The sequence below is a fragment of the Desmodus rotundus genome, chromosome 6, assembly GCF_022682495.2.
Source record: "Desmodus rotundus isolate HL8 chromosome 6, HLdesRot8A.1, whole genome shotgun sequence".
NCBI classification, from domain to species: domain Eukaryota; kingdom Metazoa; phylum Chordata; class Mammalia; order Chiroptera; family Phyllostomidae; genus Desmodus; species Desmodus rotundus.
This window is the reverse complement of record NC_071392.1, coordinates 75,915,339-75,937,679: the sequence shown is the minus strand read 5'-3', so window position 1 is coordinate 75,937,679 and position 22,341 is coordinate 75,915,339. Positions and strand designations below refer to the sequence as shown.

The window sequence follows — 22,341 nt, the reverse complement described above, 5'->3', positions numbered from 1 at the left end:
TCCCTTAGAATCTATTTACCTTCATTTTAAAAATAAATTTTCACAAATTTTGGTTATCTGATTATGTTATAGCCCACCATAGATAACTTTTAAGGAATGGTAGCCCAGTGACAGCCTTAGACTTAGCTAAAGAAGTAAGAGAAACTAGGGGGGAAACTTGCCAATACCTTTAGCATAACAGGATCAGAAATTTTCTGTAGCAGAAAATTGTATAGGCCTTATTAGTTCCTTAAGGGTATCATTGTGTTATTATTCATAATGATGACTCAGCATCAAGAAAGGCTGTTTTCATTAGTATTCTACTCAACAATGTAGAAGAAAATGCCCTAACCAGTATGGCTCAGTTGGTTGGGCATCATCCTGCAAAGTGAAAGGAAGCCAGTTCAATTCCCGGTCAAGGCACATGCTTGGGCTGCTGGTTCATTCCCTGGTCGCCACGCATGCAAGAGGCAACAGATCCATGTTTCACTCTTGCATTGATACTCTTCTGTCTTTCTCCCTCCCTACCCCTCTCTATTAAACAAACAAACAAACAAATAAAATCTTCAGCCCTGGCTGGTGTGGTTCACTGGATTGAGCGCCAGCCAGTGAACCAAAGGGTTGCTAGTTCGATTCCTAGTCAGGACACATGCCTGAATTGTGGGCCAGGTCCCCAGTAGGAGGCCCTCAAGAGGCAACCACACGTTGATATTTTTCTCTCTCTTTCTCCCTCCCATCGCCTCTCTAAAAATAAATAAAATCTTAAAAAATGTATCTTTAAAAAAGAATGGAGAAGAAAATAAAATTTTCAACATTGTAAAAATTTTGTATTGCTTAGGAAATTTTAATCATGTGGGAATTGATTTAGTCAGAGTTTTGTATATTTATTTTACATTAAAAAAAATGAATTCCTGTTGTGTCAGATGCTAGGCCAGGTACCTTTGTAGATTTTCCATCTTCAACGTTGCCCCCGCTCTTTTTTTAAAGATTAGGAAACAGGTCAGAGTTAGTGATTTACAAGGCGATTCTTTTAAATTATGCATTTTCCAGCTGCCTGTAGTATATTGCCACTTGGTTTATCCATTTATACTGTAAATTATAATGTATTCAAAACCAAACTTAGCATCTTTCATAAAAAACTTGTTGCTTCTGCCCTGTGTTCTACTTTGCCATTAATATTATCACCTCACCTGTCTGACAAGGCTAGACTATACTTCAGACCGGCAGCTTCAGGCCATGGCTGTCTTACAATTTCATTCATGTGTTTTTTTAATTAATATTAATTGGTGTGCCTACTGTGTGCCAGAGCTCTTCTAGGAATGCAGCAGCACTCAAACCAGTCCCCCCTCCCCGCCGCCTCACTTTTCTGGAGCTTGCAGTATGGTAGTTGGAGGCTGGTCACCAACAAACGGAAGCAGACCACAGAGATACCAGATAGACGGTGGGAGTGTAGGAGTACGCGGCTGGAAACAGGGTGGTCCCGGAAGCCTTCACCAAGAGACACATGGGAGCCCATGTGCTTTGTATGTTTAGAAATTGGGAGATTGATTTAGAGCTCTAGTTTCTTCGTTCATCTTGACAGTGCGACATTCTAGCAGCGCTGGAGCTTCGTCCTGGCTGCCCGGTGTCCAGTCAGTTGCAGCTCCTGCAAAGTCTCCCTTTAATCTCTCCCATTATTCCCACAGCTGTTATTTTAGTGAGGCCTTGACCACTAGTCCCCGGCTGTTTTGCTTTAATTCTGTTTCTCACACCCGCAAGCAGTTCTACACACCACAGCTCGGTCATCTCTGCAAAGCACAGTCTTGTGCACGGTGCGTGGAACTGCCAGCTGTCTGCCCGTTCACCAGATAAAATCCGTGTTTGGGGCCTCTGTGTAATCTGGTCTTGGCCTACTGTTTTAATACTCCCCACGGTCTACTCATCAAAATAAAAAGGCAGCGGCCCCTGTTCCATGGACATGTCCTGTGCTTTTCTGTCTTTGCATTAAGTGCCTTTCCCCGCCTCCACTGTCCACATCACACTGTCCTTAAGGCCTGTGTAAATCCTTGCCTGCCTTGGCAAACCGTCTCTGTCCTGCCCCCAAGCTGGAAGAAATCTTTTCCTACTCTAAACACTAACAGCGCTTTGTGCAAACTTTCGCATTTGCTCCTGGTGGAAAGATCTCGTGTCCCCTGCTAAACTTTAAGCTTCTTGAATACATGTTGTGTTTAAGAGAGTTTGTTTTCCTTAAGGCACTTACATGGGTGGGGGTGGGCGTATAATATTTAGTAAACAACTTAAACCCCTCACCTGAAGATACGCTTATTGATTTTAGAAAGAGGAGAAGGGAGTGAGAGAAACATCAGTCAGTTGCCTCTTGGACACGCCCCAACCAGGGACCTAACAGCAACCCAGGCATGTGCCCTGGCTGGGAATCGAACGTGCGACCTTTCGGTTTACAGGACCACACTTCCACACTGGCCAGGGCTAGTACACCAAGTGTTTTGTTTTGTTTCATTGCTTTTAGCGATAAAGGGAGAGAAACATTGATGTGAGAAGCATTGACTAGTTACCTCCTGTACACACCTGGACCAGGGATCAAACCCACAACCTAAGTGTGTGCCCCGACTGGGACTCGAACCCTGCAACCTTTCGGTTACAGGATGATGTTCTAAGCAACTGAGCCACACGGGCCAGGGCTAATAAGCCAATTTTTAATAGAAATAGCATCCATGATCTTTTGTGGATTTAATAGGTACTAACTCAGCATAGCAAGTCCCTATTTATGTAGAAAGTGTTATTTATTTATTATTTATTTATTTGCAGGGACTAAAACTGCTTGAATTTAGGAGCTACGGCACATGTATTGTTTTGTTAATTGCTCTGAACTTGTATATCATTACCTCTCTCTCAGATTGAGTTAAATGAATAAAAAGATGTCCTTATTCTTTATATGTATGTATTTCATCACTGGTAGAAGCCTTTTCTTCCCTCATTCCCCCTGCTTATGTTTTCAATAGTTTTTAGTTCTGCTATTTTTATTTCTTCTTTGAATCAGTTCCCTGTCCTCCTAACATGACAGACACCTTTAAAAGTATTTTTTTTTTAATTAAACTTTCTGTTATCCAGGAGCCTTTGCTTATTGTACATGACTGTTTTTCCTTATAATTTAAACAAAGGCACATCTTTATTATTTTGCCCAGAGGCTATTTTTCATGGATATTCAAAAGTTATGCTCAGTGTGGTTGGATTTTTCTTAGATATCCTTTGAAGCCACTGAAATTTGATTTTTCTGGAATGTCAGCTACTGATTTGCTCTCCCTTTATTTTCTTAATTGAGGGGTAATTGACGTACAACATCAGTTTCAGGTGTGCGACATAGGTGCAGTATTTGTCTGTACTGTGAAATAATCACAGTGAGTCTGGTTTTAACATCTCTCTCCTTGACATAGTTACAGAATCGTTTTTCATGATGAGAACTCTTACGATCTACTCCCGGCAACTTTCGAGTGTGCAGTACAGTACTGACTGTAGCATCATACCCCACGACTTGCTTTAGAACTGGAAGTTTGTCCCTCTGGCTGTCTTCACCCATGTTTCCTACCCCAGAGTAGTCTCCTCTTTCAGTAGGGCATCTTTGTTTTCTTACATACTGGATCACTTGGTTTTTTTCTTCCTCACGCTAAGTATTGGACCTTAGGAAGATGTTGGATCTTTTCGTAAGCTTTCAAGAGAGCTATAGTAGCTAAGTTCTTCTGAGTTGGCTGTGCTCATTAAATACTAAAGTTACGATGATACTGACTACATTACTTTTTAAAGAACTTTTATTATGGGAAATTTCAAACATAAACAGAAGTATAGAGAACAGGATGAATCCATATGTACCCATTACTCAGATTTAGTAATTATCAACTCAGAGCCAATACCATTTCTTCTATGTCTTTCTCTCCTAACTCTACCCACACTGGCTTACTTTGAAGCAAATCCTAGACATTCTATATTAGTAAATATTTCAATTTATCTCTGTAAAGGAGAAGAATTCTTTATAAACATAACTCCCAAAGTATTGTTTTGTGATACTTTACACACTAATGAATTAACAGATGTACCATGCTATTTTCAAGACAAATAGTGAAGGTTGCTGAGTTTCTTTAGGTTTTTTAGTGTGATTAATCTCAAGGAGAATGGGCAACAGGCTGGCCTGAACGTACAGAGAGAGTGCTATGTAAATTGCTTCTACCTTCTGCAAAGAAGCGCATTTCTTTACCCCAGCTCCTCACTTGTGTGGACACAGCTCAGGGCCACGCTCTTTTATTTTACAAAGTCATTATTAGGAAACGTAGAAAACAGTGCCAACTGAATCCTACGTCCTTGACCTGTTAACGTCGGTCCTGTGACACAGGCTTGTGCCTTGGCTCCCTTTCTGGAAAATTCCAGAACTATATAAAAATTACTTCTGAAATCTTGATAGACACGTTTTGCCAAGAATGTCAGTTGTCTCTTGACAGTTTGGCATTAGCCTTTAAATATTAGATGGTGTAATCATAACACCATTCAGGGAATAAGGTGGTGGGTGGCTGGCATTTTAAAAGTAAAATGAACTCGGGCTCCTAGGAACGTTAATCATTAGTCTACTGAGAATGCTGATACTATTCTATGATAGAGAAGTGCTAAGTAAGTAAAAAGCAGTATCTCACAAATAACCTAGATGAGAGGTGAGTAAAAAGTGATTCTTATGGGTTTAATATATTTTTATCTGACTATATCTATATCTGAAGGGTATTTCCAGGCTTTGGAACTGAGAAAGTAATGAAGGAAGCTTCTTGTGAGTTCCACCAGTCTGCTAGCCTGACCAGCATATTTCAGAAATAGATCATTATTTTTGTCATTGTACCCTGCCTTCTCATTGCCTTCCTTGCCCTTGACCTTGCAGCAGAGAAGAGAAACTTGTGGTCTGTACCATAAATACATATGGTAACAGCAGTCAAGTAATTCTGAATTTTTTTGTGGACAAGTTATTCATTTGTGATGATGGAATGGCTTATTTTTAATGCAGTGTTTTTCATTCAACTAAACTAAGATTCTTTTTTCCATTTGATTTGGTGTCTGTACCCCGTTCCAAGACAGCTTAAATTTAGTGCAGCTTCTCATTTTACCAACTTGGTAGAAGTTTTAAAGGTTTCATTCAGTTTACTTTTAGCTTTTCATATGAAATGGACTGTAAGAACTCTTTAATTTACAGAACAGTGTGTAATTGAAGACAGGCCCAGTGTTATCTGGCATGTGTATTGTACCAGGGATTATGGGGAAGAGGGGGTTGGGAGCATTGATTTCTAATCATGGGGAAGAGGAGGTTTGGAGTGACTGGAAAGGAGAGTCTTCTTTGGAAATTGGATAGAAGCGTGGAGCCCGAACAGACCACAAAGTGGAAGAAACCTGGGTTTATTGCATCATGTAAAAAATAGAAAAGATTTTCTCAGTTTTCTAGGAGAGATGTCCATATGGATAACTCATAATTTTAAATGTTTAATGGAGAGGAATTAACAATAGATCATGGCCATCCATATTAAATATTTCAGTAAGCAGTGTCAGACACACTGTTTTTAGAACTTTTTATTAAATAAGATATATGCAAACAGTGCATAAATAATTTTTGTAGCTCAATGATGAACAATAAAGGTGTAATTAGCACCCTCAAAAGTCTCCCTCAAGCCCCTTTCCACTGATCACAGTCCCCTACTGGCCCTAATTATTATTAGGGTAACCATCACCCTAATTGCTAATACCATTGATTCATTTAGCCTGTTTGAAATGTGTATAAATGGATATGCTCATTGGTATCTGGTTTCTTTCACTATTAAATCTGTGAGACTTGTGTGAGGGGGCAATCAAACATAACCAGAATTTATTTATTAAATATTGTGTATTAATTCTTCACGTTTAAACTTCAGTCACCTTCCAGGTACTCTCCATGTGCTGCAATGCATTTATTGAGACTTTTTTTTACTTCTCAAAACGGTTTTTGAACATGTCAGTTTTGATGCCTTTTCGTGCGTTTGCTGTTTTCTTGTTTCACCTCCTCCACATCTGCAAAATGTTTCCTCCTGAGGACTTTTTTCATCCGTGGAAACAAAAAACCTTGCAGGGCAAGATTGGGTGAATAGGAAGGGTGGGCCATGGGGGCCATGCCGTTTTTGGTCAGAAACTGCTGAACACTCAGTGCAGTGTGGGCATGCGCTCCTAAACCACCCATCACGAAATGGGCAAATGCGTTGAAAGAATCTTCAAAAAAAATTCACTGAAGCTGAACACAGCTTCTCACCACAGCGTCAGCTGGTGCACTGATACAGATGGGTCCCTAGTGGGGGAAGCCTGTACTCCAAAGGGCCCCCCACCCTCTAGAAGATAATTGCAGGGTTTTTTTTTGAGGGGGGGAAGGGTCCCTGCTTATACATTTATGTGTGGCAGTTTATTTTTTATTGGTGTATAATATTCTGTTGGGTGACTGTACCATAATTTACCCTTTTTAGTGTTGGTGCACCTTTGGTTGTAGCCTAACTTTTGGATAGTACATGCAGTGCTGTGAGCATTCCTAGACGGGAGCTGTGGTGAGCGAGCTGTATGTACCCCCAGGAGCGGCGCTGCTGGGCGCAGGGTGCGTGCTTGTGCAGCTCTGTGGTCCAGGTCTCCCGGTGATGAAAGCCATCTCACACTCCCACCAGTAGTGCCTGGCTATTGTTAAAACAACTTCACTGGAGTGAAATTAGAATAAAAAGAGTAAAATCATTTTACGTTTTGGAATGTAGCGCTAAATTTGTTTTCAGGAACACTAGTTTATATGCCGCTGAATGAATACTAGGTTTGATCCAGCTTTCATCTTTATCAATTTATAGTGAAAATTGTCTCAGTTCTAAACTGATGAGTTGAACTTTTTGTGGCTTAATTTTGCTCATTTGAGGTTTTCATCTTCCCTCTCCTGGCCTTTTTTTCCTTTTTTTGGCCACTCGTGCTTATTTTATTGCTTTGTAATAATTCATTTTTTAAAAATTAAATTTTTTGGTCATATGCTATAATTTTTTTCCTCTTAGTTTATCCTTTGTCTTAACTGTCTTTTACAACGTGGAAGTTTTAAATGTGTGTGTGTGTGTGTGTGTGTGTGCATCTGCCATTCTTTTCCTCTGAGGTTTCTGGGTTTGGTGTCATTTTTATGAAAGCCTTTTTACCCCCCCCAAGATTTTTTTTTAAGTGTTTTCTTCGATGACTTTATTACTTGTTGTTAATTTTTTTTAGCGTAACTAGATTTGACTTTCTTCTTTCACTAACACAAGGGTGCTTTTTAAAGTTTTAAAACAATTTAAACATGTTGTACTTCTGTGTGTTACGTTAGGGGTGACTTTGGAATGTTGTGCAGGCCGACAGGGTGACTGGTCAGAGAGCATTCAGTGTACCAAAGTGTGCAAATATGTGTCATTTGACTGTGAGGAATGAAGCCAGCTTTCCAGTGCGGTCACCATTTGAGCCCGTTCAGTGTGCGTGTTACTAAAGTAATTAGATCAGGTTAGCATAGATAACTCATTTTATTTAATATCTCTAGTGGATATTGTGCAAGGCTCTTGAACAGGACTTGGCCAAAAATGCACCTGGCTTCTCTGTTCAGTGGTTTATAGCACAGAGATTGGAGAGTCCAATACTTAATTTCATACCTTTAAAAATATCATTTTTCTCTCTTGAAGAGATCATTTAAACATTTCTTTGGATTCTTTCCTTTTGCATAATAGTACATGCAATTTGCAATGCTAATTAAGACAAGACCGGTCTGTCATGTCTTTTTTTTTTTTTAATGTTATAGTGGGCTTTGTGAGCTCCCCAAAGGCCCCCCCTCCCACCCAAAAATCCTATCAGCGTTGTTATGGGGTTAGATCACAGAGCAGAGACATAAAATAGATACTAGACTGGGAGCCCTCTCTTCTGCGGAGATGGATCGGTTTGTTTGTGTAATTGCATCCTGGTACCTTAAAGGCGGGAGAGTCTCAAGGATGGGGACGTTTTTGAGGGCGAGAACACAGAAGTGCTGCTCCTCTGTGATTATGGCCCCAGAGCCCCGAAGTCTAAGGTGGGTAGAGGTTGGGGAGCAGTGGGCGGGGGGAAGAGTAGATGAAAAGAAAAACTTCAGACAAGGTTATTATTATTATTATTATTTTTTACTGGTCTTTTGCATTTGGCAGTAATACTTGCAACAAGGTTGTGTCTCTATTTTGATTATTTTCTAAGCCAGGGAGAAAACTGTGGGGACTTTCCTTAGTAAATTCATAAATTAGGAGCAGAATATTTCCAGTTTAGGAGAATCTGTGTTTTCCCAAGAACCTGAATTCGACTGAAGGGAATACTGGATATGTGTTAAAGGTTCATTGCGGGTCAGCTGGAAAGGAGAGGGTACCGAGGGGAGAAAAACTGAGTGCCGTTCATTTATGGACAGTATGTACAAAAAGTCATCTTAGTCATTTTACATATTACACTCATTTAATTCTCACAGAAATCCTATAAGGGATGTTTTCCTGATTTGCAAGGAGAGACCAAAGGCTTGGGGAGTCAGTTCGCACTGTTTTGTCTGGGCTCAGAGGCCCGGTGGGCAGCGGTCCTGCGAGCTGAACACGAGTCTCTGAATCTTTAAAGCCTATTCGTGTTCTTTTCACAAGAGTGTATATTGCTTGTAAATTACCAGAATAATTATGTTCATTCATATTTTACCGGCTTCATATGAATGTTGGTGACACTTAAAATGGCATATGAATGAGAGGTGTCGCTTTGAGTTGTTCTGGGCAATACCAAGCCGGTGTAATTTCCTTTACCTTCCACCATAGCATTGAGAGTAAGCATGAGGTCACCATCCTGGGAGGACTCAATGAATTTGTAGTGAAGTTTTATGGACCACAAGGAAGTAAGTACACTTGTTGCTGTGTGTTCTTCCATTACAGTCTTATTCTCTGTAATATACAATGAAAATGTCAAAGACAGATGGTGGTGTGTGTGGTTTTTGAAAAGTAAATTTGCTTGAACTCTAGAGCCAGTAAGGAAATCTTGCTGTTATCATAGTAAATTCACATGCCTTTTTCTTCTATCTCTATGCAACAGTATTAAACATGAATTGTGAATTCTGGCCTTTGTGTGAATGGCTACATTGATGGTTTAGGAAAATGCTTTTTATAGTTTTACTTTTGTTTCTCTGTTTTTCTTCTTCTTTTTTTTTTTTTTTTTTTTTTTGTGAGGGGGGCATGGGGGTAGATTGAAATAGGAGGGTGTTACTTACCAAAGAATTGGATAGTGTTTAATACTTTAAAGAATCAGGTAACTTGAAAGGAGGGGGGAGAAAGTAAATCTTTGCTTATTTTCTGTCTTTTAAGAAAAGTATTTTATTCTGAACACAGAGTTATAGGAGGTCCCTGACTCTGAAGGGTATTAATTTGCAAGGTTTTCAAAGAGATTAGGATATAATATTTAATTTACACTTAGGTTAATTTTCAAGTTTGGAGACAAATTTCTAATGCGTAACTTTGTGACTTTTCTTTCAGCACCATACGAAGGCGGAGTATGGAAAGTTAGAGTGGATCTTCCCGACAAATACCCTTTCAAATCTCCATCTATAGGTAGGTGTAACTACCCAGTTTCTCTCCTTAGAGAGTTCTGAAATCAAAGAGGAAAAGACAGAAAAATCCTATGTTTAATGGGAGATAATTAATTTCAGAAATGGTTTGTTAACTGACTTTTTCCTTTTTTGTCTTTGGTTAAATTAATCAAAGACTGTTTAGGGGACTTCCGTAATGTGATAGAAGATGTTTAAATATATCCTTTGCCTGATAGTAATGATTACGACTCTTGATTTTTCTTTCAGGGTCAGATTAAACAATTATAAGACTCACTGTCCAGTTAGGCTGTTAGCAATAAAATCATAAATATATCTTAAATTTCATTTTAAATGCCAGATTGTTGGAATTAATATTATATAGTATCTGCTCTATTTCTGCCACTCAGAAACCCTCTCTGTACCCTGCTTTGTTCGTCCACTGCAGCTCTGGGTACCCAGCAGTGAAATTCCCTTTTGCATTCTCTTCCCTCCCAATCTTTTTGGTCCTTTAAACAGCTGAAGAAACTAGAGTAGAAACCTCAGTGGCATTGTGTAAAGAAGTACTTTTCCTCATCTTCATCTTTCTTCTGCCCTGATTGTTGATATTTTTAAGGTGCCACCTCCATTAAGGTACTTTGTGACAATTTAGATACTTTTGTGTCAGATGCAGTAGAGGTATGTATGATTGAAGGTTGACACCTTATAAGTATTTTGAGATTATAGAATGCTAGCAACTTAGCTTAGGTAGTAACTTAATCCACCTGTTAAAAATTTCATTCTGTAGACGATTTTAAAATATTATAAAATATTGACCAATTTTAGTAAAGAAAATAAAATTGAGTGTAGTGAGCATTCTCTGACAGTTGCACTGAGCCTCACGTTCAGAATTGCCACACTTCAGACCTCTTGCTGCTGCTGCTGGCCTGATTTGGCCCCAATGCCAGGTCTCTGGGAGATTCGACCCATACCCCTGCCCCAACACAGGGTTTTTTAAAGAGGTAGATCAAAGACAGTCTGCGCTTTGTGCTTTGATTTGAGGCCCCCACGATTCAGCCTAGGATAAATAATGCAGAAAAGTTAGGGTGGTCACAGACTAATTCCTAGTCAGCTGCAGCAGCCTCTCCCCGGGCATGTAGCTACTCTGTGTGCTTTAGAGAGCTTCATGCTATAAAAATACTACACAGCATCTCTAATTCCGTCTCAAGGTAGGAACTGTGAGTGCTCATGTTAAGAATAAACTGATTTCCTTTTACACAGTCCCTTAGGTGAGTTTTCTAAACTCAGTAATTGAGAAGTACTCTGGATAAATGAATGGGAAGTATCCTCAATGCTACAAGGGCCTCTGAGCTTTAGAGTTATCAGACGGTGCACTAGGAGGAGAGCTGTGAGGTGTTGCGTCTTCGACACAGTCCCCAAGAGTATCTGCTTTACTGGCTGTGTAGCTGGCAGTGGCCTTGGCCCCTTACCGTTCTAGGGTGGTGGGGTATAGGTTTCACTCAGGTTGGGAAGGCTTTCCCATCCTGTTGTAGTTTCCTGTCCCCCATTTGTTTCTGGAATTTAGGGTGTTTCTTCACATAGTCATTTTAAACTTCATGCAGTTGAATGATGTAAGCTTTAAACCTTTTCAAACAGAATGTCCAAACCATGTAAGTCATTTAAAATTATTTCATAAATACCTATTTACTTAGACTAAAAAATCAAGACTAAAAATTGGCATGCTAAATCTAGTTTTTTTTTTACCCCAGATTCCTACTCTGAAAGGAAACAGTGTAGCTTGTTGAAACTAACAATGAACCTATAGAAATGCAGTTGTATATCCTGTAGAAATGTAGTTATTTCTCGAGCCTTGTCCTGTCCTATTTTTCCAGGTAATACAATTTTTCATCATAACTTCCAAAGTGAAGATATCTACACTTCAGACATTGTCTGTCTATTAACTAAGGACACAGCAGAAGCCTGTGTGCTTTCTGAAATTGATGATGTAATACGAAGTTGGTCGGAACAAATGACTAGGCTAATTTAACTTCTTAATTTTTTCTTTGCCCTTCTGTGTGCTCTGAGAACTTTGTAATACCTACAGACGCGTACCATCTTCTGTTAAGGAAGTAGATCTAGTTGAAATATGTGTACAAGCTGTCCTTGTTTCCTCCAAAGGAAGATTGCGTAAGAGAGTTTTAATCAGTTGTGTGGGGTGACCCATTTTCAGGCCGTCAACAGTGTAATGACTGTTGGTATGTGCTTTAAACATTTCAAGGGATAGTGGCTCTCTTAGAATAAGTAAAGTGTCCTTTTTGAGTTGTATAGATAGTTGTAGAATTGTACAGAAGGGCAAGGAGATAAGAAAAACCCAGCCTCAGCGTTCTTTGTAAACCCTGCCTCTTATAGTATCCATGCAGGTGTACACTTCTTGAGCCAGATTTTGAGCTTGTAAAGATTGAGATGTACAGATTCCGATTAAGCATCTTTAATGCTTAGATCTTGAAATTTAAACGTATATATGTATCTCTCTCTGGGCAGCTCAGTTGATTAGAGGGTCCTGATACACCAGGCGAAGTGGTTCAGTCTCCGGTCAGGACACACACGGGAAGCACCCAGTGATCGCACAACTAAGTGGAACAACAAATGCACCTGTGTGTGTGTGTCTGCCCCCTGTCTCCTCTCCCCCACCTCTTTCTCTAAAAAACTATATATACTTTTTTGTTTGATACACACACACACACACACACACACACACATTTTAATTGTGTACATGCTCCATATCCATAATAGGAATGCAAGAAAGTCCAGGTGAGCACAAATCAGAATGTCTCATAATCTTGTCTCTCAGTGGATGTTGTTATTTACATTCTGGTAAATGTACTTTAAAACACTTTATCTGCATATTTACATTACACTGTATCTGACATGCTTATCTTTGGGATGCCCTCCGAATACAGTTTGAGAGAGTTTTCAAGTAGTTACATGATTGCATGAGTTGTAACTAAAAATGTTCTTTTAAGAACAGTTTACATCATTAAATATTTTTTCAAAATAGTAATAAAGCTACTTCAAATTCTCTTTGGAAAGAGAAGGAATATAAAAAGACACCATTAAGAGGTTATGAACTTATTTTTACAATCTTGACGTTTTGAAGCTGGATATAAATTTTTGAAATGGCTAACGGTCATTTAATCACAGAGTAAGGTGGAGTAACAACAATGGGAGTGAAAAATGATATACCATAATGAAATTGACTTTAGTTTAAGGATTATGATTTTCTTATAAACTGGCCCAATGGGAGTTTTCAAAGAGAAATTATAAAACTCTTTTAATCAATTTAACATCATTGAAACATTTGCTTAGCTTTCCTGAGTGACTGCTTTGAAGTAAATCGTATTTGAATCTGTAAGTTCTGGTTTGTTTGAAAGCTCAGACTGACTTAGCTTTCTCGTTCAGAAACATTCCTAGAATGCCTGGCCAGGCTGCAGGGTGTCCCCAGCTGTGCAGAGCTAGGAGAGTGGGCCTGGCGGGGGACTGGTTACCAGGAGAGAGTGGTTCCGGGCCTGGCTTTGCTTGATCGTGAGAGCAATCCTCATCTGAACTGTTGTTTCCTCTTCTAGAGACTGAGATACTGTAATTAAATGAACTCTGCATGTTTGATACTGACCGGTGTGTGGAATACTCAGGATATTTGGCATTGCTGGATGATTAAGAAGGTTGTGTAAGCTTTCAGTAGTGAGGGAGAGACAGTCAATGTAAGTAAAATACTGCACATGCTTTAGGCACAGCGTGTCACGGCTTTTTAGGAGAGGTGCGAGTCGGCGCCCAGTTGAGGGGGAGAGAGCATATGGAGGAGATAGACAAGGAAGATTGTGTTTCCTGTGTGGAGAGTATAGTCTTTGCAAAGCTTCAGAGGTGTGAAAGTGCACTAAGGTCTTTAGAAATACTCTTTTCAAAGCCCCAAGTAATTTGTAGTCCATGGAGATTGTGTTCTATGCAAAGAAGTCGCTAAAAAGACTGCTGTATTCCATACTTCAGACTCACAGTCTTCGGCCATCACAGACGTGCTCGCTCATCTATTAGGAAAAAGTTTTTGCCAAAAAATACGTGCTTGCAGTTGCTGTGGGAGTGAAAATGAGTGATCTCATAAAGAGGGTAATGTAGAGCAGTTACTTGTAAAAATAAAAGCTGACCGATAAGCGTAGGATACAAAATGGTTATATGTCTAGTATAAACAATGTAGATTTAAAAATGAGAGAATATGTGACTTACCATATTGACAGCTTAAGACATTGTTGGCAAAGGTATTATGATGCAGCCAGTCTAGCAGTGTATATTGATCAGTAACAATTTTACATCTTTTGGGTGATTTTACTTAAAAATTAATTATCTCCCTGGCTAGTGTGGCTCAGTGGGTTGAGCACTGGCCTGTGAACCAAAAGGTGGCCCCTTCGATCCCCAGTCAGGGCACGCACCTGGGTTATGGGCCGGGTCCCCACTTGGGGGCGTGCGAGAGGCAGCTGATCCATGTATCTCTTGCAGATCGATATTTCTTTCCCTTTCTTTCTCCCTCCCTCCCCCCCTAAAAATAAATAAATGAATTTTTTTTAAAGTTAAATTATCTGAAGGATGTGCTCTAAGATTAATGTGCAAGAGTATGTAAATTGCAGTGTTGTTTTTAAAACCTTAAAGTCAAAAGCATCCTGAATGACCTAGTTGATACTAAATTATGATACATCTTAATGAACAAAATATTTTCCAGCCTTTACTCATGTTTTAACAAATCTTTTTTTTCATTTTTTCCTTTATTTCTTTATAAATTTTTAATATATTTATTGATTATGCTATTACAGTTGTCCCATTCCCCCCCCCTCACTCCACTCCATCCTGCCCATCCCCTCCCTCCCACATTCCCCCCCTATAGTTCATGTCCATGGGTCATACTTATAAGTTCTTTGGCTTCTACATTTCCTACACTATTCTTACCCTCCCCCTGTCTTATTTTCCAGCTATCATCTATGCTACTTATTCTCTGTACCTTTCCCCCCCTCTTCCCCTCCCACTCCCCTATTGACAACCCTCCATGTGATCTCCCTCTCTATGGTTCTGTTCCTGTTCTAGTTGTTTGCCTAATTTGCTTTTGTTTTTGTTTTAGGTGTGGTCGTTAATAACTGTGAGTTTGCTGTCATTTTTACTGTTCATATTTTTGATCTTCTTTTTCTTAGGTAACTCCCTTTAACATTTCATATAATAAGAGCTTGGTGATGATGAACTCCTTTAACTTGACCTTATCTGAGAAGCTCTTTATCTTCCCTTCCATTCTAAATGATAGCTTTGCTGGATACAGTAATCTTGGATGTAGGTCCTTGCCTTTTATGACTTGGAATACTTCTTGCCAGCCCCTTCTTGCCTGTAAGGTCTCTTTGGAGAAATCAACTGCCAGTCTCATGGGAAGTCCTTTGTAGGTAACTGTCTCCTTTTCTCTTGCTGCTTCTAAGATTCTCTCCTTGTGTTTAATCTTAGGTAATGTAATTATGATGTGCCTTGGTGTGTTCCTCCTTGGGTCCAGCTTCTTTGGGACTCTGAGCTTCCTGGACTTCCTGGAAGTCTATTTCCTTTGCCAGATGAGGGAAGTTCTTCATTGTTCGTTCAAATAAGTTTTCAATTTTTTGTTCTTCCTCTTCTCCTTCTGGCACCCCTGTAATTTGGATGTTGGAACGTCTCAAGATGTCCTGGAGGTTCCTAAGCCTCTCCTCATTTTTCCAAGTTCTTGTTTCTTCATTCTTTTCTGGTTGGATGTTTCTTTCTTCCTTCTGGTCCACACCGTTGATTTGGGTCCCAGTTTCCTTCGCCATCACTATTGGTTCCCTGTACATTTTCCTTTGTTTCTCTTAGCATAGGCTTCATATTTTTATCTTGTTTTCGAACAGATTCAGCCAATTCTGTGAGCGTCTTGATAACCAGTGTTTTGAACTGTGCATCCGATAGGTTGGCTATCTCTTCCTCACTTAGTTGTATTTTTTCTGGAGCTTTGAAGTGTTCTGTCATTTGGGCCCTTTTTTTTTTTTTTTGGTCTTGGTGCGGCTGTTACTTTAAGGCGAGGGGCCTTAGGTGTTCACCGGGGTGGGGTAACGCTGGTTGCTGTGCTGTGACGCTGTACGTGGGGGAGGGGCCGAGAGGGAGCAATGGCGCCCGCTCCCCTCTCCACCAGATTGCAGTCTTTCACTCCGCTACCCACAATCAAACTGGGCCCCTCTGGTGCTGGTTGCCGAGTGGGTGGGCTTGTGCACACTCTAGGCCCCTGTGGGTCTCTCCAACGACCTCTCCTGTGAGGCTGGGAGTCTCTCCTGCTGCCCCCACAACCCCCACGGGCGTTTTCACTCAGAGGTTTGAGGCTTTCTTTCGCCCCACTGGAGCCCTGGGTTGCGTGGTCTGCTTTGCTCCGCGCCATTCGTCTGGTTTATCTGTGCGCAAATGTGGGGCCGCGGGGTGCTACCTGCTGCTCTGCCTGCCCCGTTCTCCGCCACTCTGAGTCCGGCCCTCTCGGTTTATCTGCGCGAATGTGGGGCCGCAGGGGCCGCTAGTGGTCAGACTGCCTGCCCCGTTCATCCTACACTCTGCCAGTCTCGGTCCCGCCACGGCAACGCGAGTCCTCTCTGCCCCGGTGCCCGTCTCCGCCCCTCCTACCGGTCTGGATGAATGTTTTTTTATTTCCTTGGTGTCGGACTTCCTTCCCGTTGGATTTTCTGTCAGTTCTGGTTGTGCGAGGAGGCGCCGTGTGTCTACCTACGCCGCCATCTTGGTTCTCGGTCATGTTTTAACACATCTTTAAAGGCACACACAGGGAAATGTAACTTTATATAGTGTAACTATTTTTTTCCATGCAAATTCTAAGCACAAATGCCAAAATATTGAGCATAGTTGTCATTGGTTTCAGGGGATTAAAGATATTTTTCTGTAATTTCCAAATAGTTTGCAAGTTCCCCTTTATTCTAAAAGCAAACATTTTTAAGCATATGGCAAGTGCACGTCTTTTGAAATGTCCCTTGTGCATCCTTGTATGAGTCTACACTTTTCCTGTCGTTTGATCTGCAAAGCCATGAAGCTACCCTTGGCCAGAATTCCCACCTGGTAGCTTGCCAGGACCTACTGACCCCCACTTCCCACCAGCATCCTCTCTCATTTGCTTCAGTGTTAATTATGTGTGTGCATAGGTGTACACACTGTTTCTTCCTTTGTCTTCCTGATTACAGTTTAGCTTACTCCTTGGTTACTGTCTTCATTCCTTTATACATAATTTGTTCTTGACCCCTTTTTCTTTCTTTTTTTTTTTTTGGCTCCCCCTCTTTTCCCTTCTCTTGGGCTTTTGCCTCCAGCAGTTCTCACCTGCTTCTCTCTTTAGTCTGACTCTCTTCCACTTGTGTTTCCTCCCTTGCTCAACTTTTGTCTTCATTTGTACCCAAAAAAAGGCCCCTGCTCATAGCTAATAATAACAACAGTACTACTTTTGTTAAAGCTGAGCTAAAGGGAAAATAATTATGTCTTCTAATAAAATACAGACATAATATTAGATTTAAAGGTTTTAGCATCTAAAAGTCTTTGAACTACCTTGAAGTCCCCTTCAGGATCTACTACTTAATCATACCTACTTAACTAACACTAGCATGTAAGAGAAAGGTAAGAAGTTGTCATTTAACCTTACTTTTAAATGACGACTGGCTGCTGTAGTACAGAACTGCATTCTGCCAATTTCAGACGAGATTTGGGCGTGTTCAGGGTAGTATGGCCATAGACTGCATTCTCCTAATTTCAGACAGAACTATGTAGAGAGACTTTTAAAATCTTTTGCAAATAACATCAAGACCTGTCTGGGCATTCTGTCACCTTTTATTCTTAAAAGAAAAAAAAAAAACCGAAAACTATGTTGTAAGATCCAGTTAACAAGTCTGGAAACTAACTTTTGAAATACTAGCTATGTGTGTCTTTATATTAGCAGTGAGAGGAGCCTCTCCCAGGAGCAAGCTGTGTGTCTGGATTGCAGTTTGATGGTTACAAAGCCGAGCATGTTTGAGGAATGGTTGTTGGTTGAGAACAGGGTTCTGGAGGGACCACTTACTGGTTTGCTGAATGTTGATAGAATGGCCAGGCAAAAACCTCCAGCTCTTTCTGCAATGGAATTTGATGTCAGTAGCACATTGCAGGAGCTAGCCAAACCCACTGAATAGATGGAGACCAAGTGAAAAGGCCTCGGGCAATAACAATAGTTAGAATTCTATATTGTACTTCACAGTGAGGTCAGATTATCATCTAAACAGGGTGGTCTCGGGTGTCCAACCCACAGCCCAGGATGGCTATGAATAGGCCCAACACAAAATCGTAAATGTACTTAAAGCCTTTTTTTTTTTCTCATCAGTTTTCATTAGTGTTTGTGTATTCAATATGTGACCCAAGACAGCTCTTCTTCCAGTGTGGCCCAGAGACGCCAAAAGATTGGACACCCCAGCAGGTCATCTGTTCCAGGGGAGACGGGACTAGATAACCTGTCAGAGTCCCTTCTGAATCTCCCAGTCTGTCATAGGTTCTTCATTAAAAGACACTCTGACAATCATTGCACCATAATATTTTTACGTATGCCGGCGATGCAGGAAAATGATTTAACCTTTTTTATTGCCCGAATAGCAGATTCTTCTGGCATTATAATGATTTTTATTTCACTGTGGCCAGAATTACCTGACAGTATCTTTAGAATGGAGTTTTATACTATGGTCTGACTAAACTAACTATAGGGTTCAGAATATTTACCATTTTATTTTGTGTCTTCCTAGATGGAAACACTGTATTCCTCAGGAACTAGTGGGAGTGACCCGAGAGTGTTTAGCCAGGAGTGGACTGGGATTTGAAGTCGAGGCGTGTGTCATTCATGAGAGTTTGGGGTTAGTCCTTTAACAAAGACCTACTGGAACCAGTGTATTCCACAAAGAGAATGAATGCTCAGACTGAGGAAGCAAAATTCCATTAAGATAACCTGCATAGTTCTCTACTTTCATGAACTTGGGTTTGAACTTAGTTCCTGTCTTAAACAGTTAAATAATTGCTACCATGTCATGATCTGTATCTTTTGAATTCCAGTAGAGATAAACAAGTTTCTAGTTGGAAAGGTTTGTAGAAAACTTTTTAGATAATGCTATGAGAATGTAAACCATTGGTAAAAGTTCTTTTTAATTGATGATTTGAAAATGAAATTTTTCAGGATGGATTTTAAAAAAGATTATGTCTGGCAACTAAGGCAGAACCTGCTTTCTCAGGAAATTGATACATCTTACATCATTTGTTGTAACCATCTCCACAAATTTAGGGGATACCATTGGTGTGCAGGGCATTTAGGTGCTAGGGATACAGAAGTGCTCTCCTGACCCTTAAAAATTAAAAAAAAAAAAATTAACTGTCTGATAGCTTTATGCAGAGAGTGAACATGATACCTACCTTAGATTAGTTTTTCAGGAAGGGCCTCTCTGACAGAGTAAATTCAAGCTGAGGTTTACATGGAAAGGGGGCAACCAGCTGTAACCCTCCAAGGTCAGGGATGAGAGAGCATGCCTGGCGGGAGAGTTTGTTGAGGACAAAGGCCCAGAGGCAGACAGGTGCTTAGCATTCTCGAGGAGGAGGAGAAATGAGGCTGGGAGGCTCGTGAAGAGTGAAGTGTGAGAGAGGGTAAGGTCTCGCAGGGTTGTTAAGAACAAGTTAAAGGGGTGACTTTTGTTCTTAATGAAATGGAAAAGCCATTGAAAGGTTTTAAGGAGGTTTTAATGATCACTCTGATGTTGTAGAGAAAGAGTAGAGATACTGGTGGTTTGGATAAGGGTTTTATTTATATTTTTTAAAGATTTTATTTATTTTATTTTAGAGGGGAAGGAGAAAGAGAGGGAGAGAAACATGAGTGTGTGGTTGCCTCTAGCATACCCCCTCGCTGGGAAACCGGCCCTCAATCCAGGCATGCGCCCTAGCCAGGAATCGAACCAGCGACCCTTTGGTTCCCAGGCCCACGCTCAATCCACTGAGCCACACCAGCCAGGGCTGCATTGGAATATGTTTAGCAGCGCCCCAGGCCTCTACCCACTAGAAGCCAATAGTGGGAGGTAGCTGACATACTCAAAATATCCACATCAATTAAATTATGGGTTAAAAAGAAAAATGTGTCTTTTATGGAAAAAACCATACGGACTTTTTGGCTAACCCAATACCAACAAACCCTCTTCCCTGCTTCAGAATCTGATACAGTGCTTGTTCTGTAGAAGAAGACCGTTGACCCTTGAACAAGACAGGGTTGTGAGTGCTGACCTCCTGCGTAGTTGAAAATCTGTGTATAACTAAAGCTGGCTCTTTGAATTTGTGGGTTCCCAACCCTTGAGTTGCCCCTTGAACAAAGCAGGTTTGAACTGCACGGGTCAATTGAAAAACTCCCCATATAAGTGGGCCTGTGCTGTTCAAAGGTCGTCTGTATTTGTTGAGTAGGTGAATGAATGCTTATTTAGTGGTACCTTCAAGTCTAAGGACAGAGAATGGATGATTGGTGTCCTCCCGTGTAGATGGGCATTTTGGAGGGGAGAGGGCAAGGGATTTGCTGGGGAACAATGATGGCGATGGCTCGTAAGTCTTCAGCTGAGTAAGGACAACGGGTGAAGATGGGAGGGCTGGTAGGTAGGAAGAAAAGGGAGGGTCAGTGGGTTAGAGTTCACAGTTGGAAGAATTGTTCGTGGGGTGGGAAGCTTTTTGACAAGGACTGGAGACTGTAGGTGGGAAGGTGGATGTCTGAATTTGTGATTTCGGAGGTGAAACTTTGTAGAGATGGCAAAGTTCACGGTATGTCCTGGGAGTAAGAATGAGAGGGAATAGAGGAAAGGTCTCTGTGGAGAAGCGTAAGGCGCTGACTGAGAGGCTGGGGTGTGGTCTCTACAGGTGATGATGTCACTTACAATACCAGGAGTTGAGCGGAAGAGAGACTTGGGGGCCAGGGGCCGAAGCTCTCGGCTACAGGAAAAACCAGTGGTCAAATTGGCCTTATTAATTTAAGGTAAACCTCCTGTTAGTGGTCTGTAATATCTCAATTCATTCAGCTTCATCTTACCAGCGAGAGTAAACATAGTAGTTAGCATTCCGTGCCGCGCCCCCAGGCCACCTGTGAGGGTAGCCCTGCCTTTGCACGTGTTGCTTCTGTCAGAAGGTGTGCCCGGTTCCTTCTTACCGCTGGCTTCTGTCAGTCTTAATTCTGCCTTTGGCAGTTACTATATGTTCTTTCCATTTGCTATACAAAATTCCATCTAACTTGCTGTTTAGGTTAGTTCCTATTTTAGCTATAGTAGGTGACCTCTAGCTTTTGAGCTGGTTATTAATTCTGATATCTTTTTGGCATTAAGTGCATTCCTTCCACTTTAGGGTTGGTATCACAATGAAAACATGTCTTCTTGGCTTCCTTTTTTCTTTACAGTGAAATTCTTCTAAAAAAACAAGTAAGAGTACTGTCTTAGTTCCCTTTGAGAAGCTTGTTCACGCAATTTAAGACTTGTCCATATTCCTGATGTTGGTGAAATCCATACTGCTTGAAGGACTTCAAGATTAAATCATCCAGTTGCCTCATTTCAAGGATGGTAACAATGAGACTCAGGAAGGCGGGGCTGGATCTGTCACTACTGACCAGTTGCACAGCCTGCCTCCTGGCTTCCAGGTTAGCGTTTTTTACCCCAGAACCAAGTGTAATCAGAATGGGCGTTTTAATAATAAGTGTGAGAGCAACTGCATTTTCCGTTTCAGTGTGATGGGTTATAGGAAATCTGATATCCCATCATCACACTGTCCTGTGATGCTTGACAGTTCCTGCAGGGCTGAGAGGCGGGGATGCGTAGGGGTAGGTACTTCCGCTTTTACGATGAGGAAAAAGTGAGATGAAATTACCTACTTGAGCTTAGTTAAACAGATTGCAGTATTACCGAGTGCTTCCTGTGTGCCAGTTACTGGTCAAATGCTATACATTTATTAAGTCATTTAACCTTTGGGACAGTCCTGTTATATGTGGATACCATTATTCAGCCTAGCTTTATGGTTAAGGAAACAGAAAGGTAGAGGCCGAGTCACTCGCAGCCCAAAAGCTCATACAGTGGAACTTAGGTGGTCTGACTGGAGGCTGGTTTTTTAAATTTTTATTTATTTATTTTTTTAGATTTTATTTACTTACTTTTAGAGAGGGGGAAGAAAGGGGGAGAAAGAGGGAGAAGCATCCATGTAAGAGAGAAACATTGATCAGTTCCCTGTCTTTGCACCTCGACTGGGGACCAAACCTGCATCCCAGGCAGGTGCCCTGACGAGGGATCAAACTGGTGACCTTTCACTTTGCAGGGCAATGCCCGCCCCACTGAGCCACACCTGTCAGGGCTGGAACCTGATTTTTTACCCATAAATTTGTTTAGTATGAATGGCAGAGACTTGAAATGGGTCTTGCAATTTGAAGTCCAGGGTGTTCTATATTTTATTGCCTCTGACAACGAAAATAAATACTGCCTGACTCAGACAGTATGGCTGTATGAATGACCGGGAAGGTGAAAGATAAATTGTGGGAACAGGAAAGAGATTGTGATCTAACAAAAATGAAACTGTGGGGGAGTAGGTTTAAGGCTGCAGGGTTTTGTAATCTGCTAGGCTGGTGGAAGGGTTATGCTGTTGCAGGACACCGCCTTTTCGTAGTTGTAAATGAACTTTCCTTACCCATCCAGCCCATTCCTCCGATTCCA

At 41.0% G+C, this 22,341-nt stretch overlaps 1 protein-coding gene across 2 annotated transcripts in view; it reads left to right on the top strand.

Annotated features, from left to right (window-relative positions):
* UBE2H (ubiquitin conjugating enzyme E2 H) overlaps positions 1-22,341 on the top strand; it is a 99,203-nt gene that overhangs the window by 48,624 nt on the left and 28,238 nt on the right. For both annotated transcript variants that reach the window (XM_053927193.2, XM_024554961.4), the window contains exons 2-3: positions 8,820-8,896; positions 9,528-9,602. In XM_053927193.2, the coding sequence (XP_053783168.1) occupies positions 8,820-8,896; positions 9,528-9,602 (152 nt within the window). The remainder of the gene's footprint in view (positions 1-8,819; positions 8,897-9,527; positions 9,603-22,341) is intronic.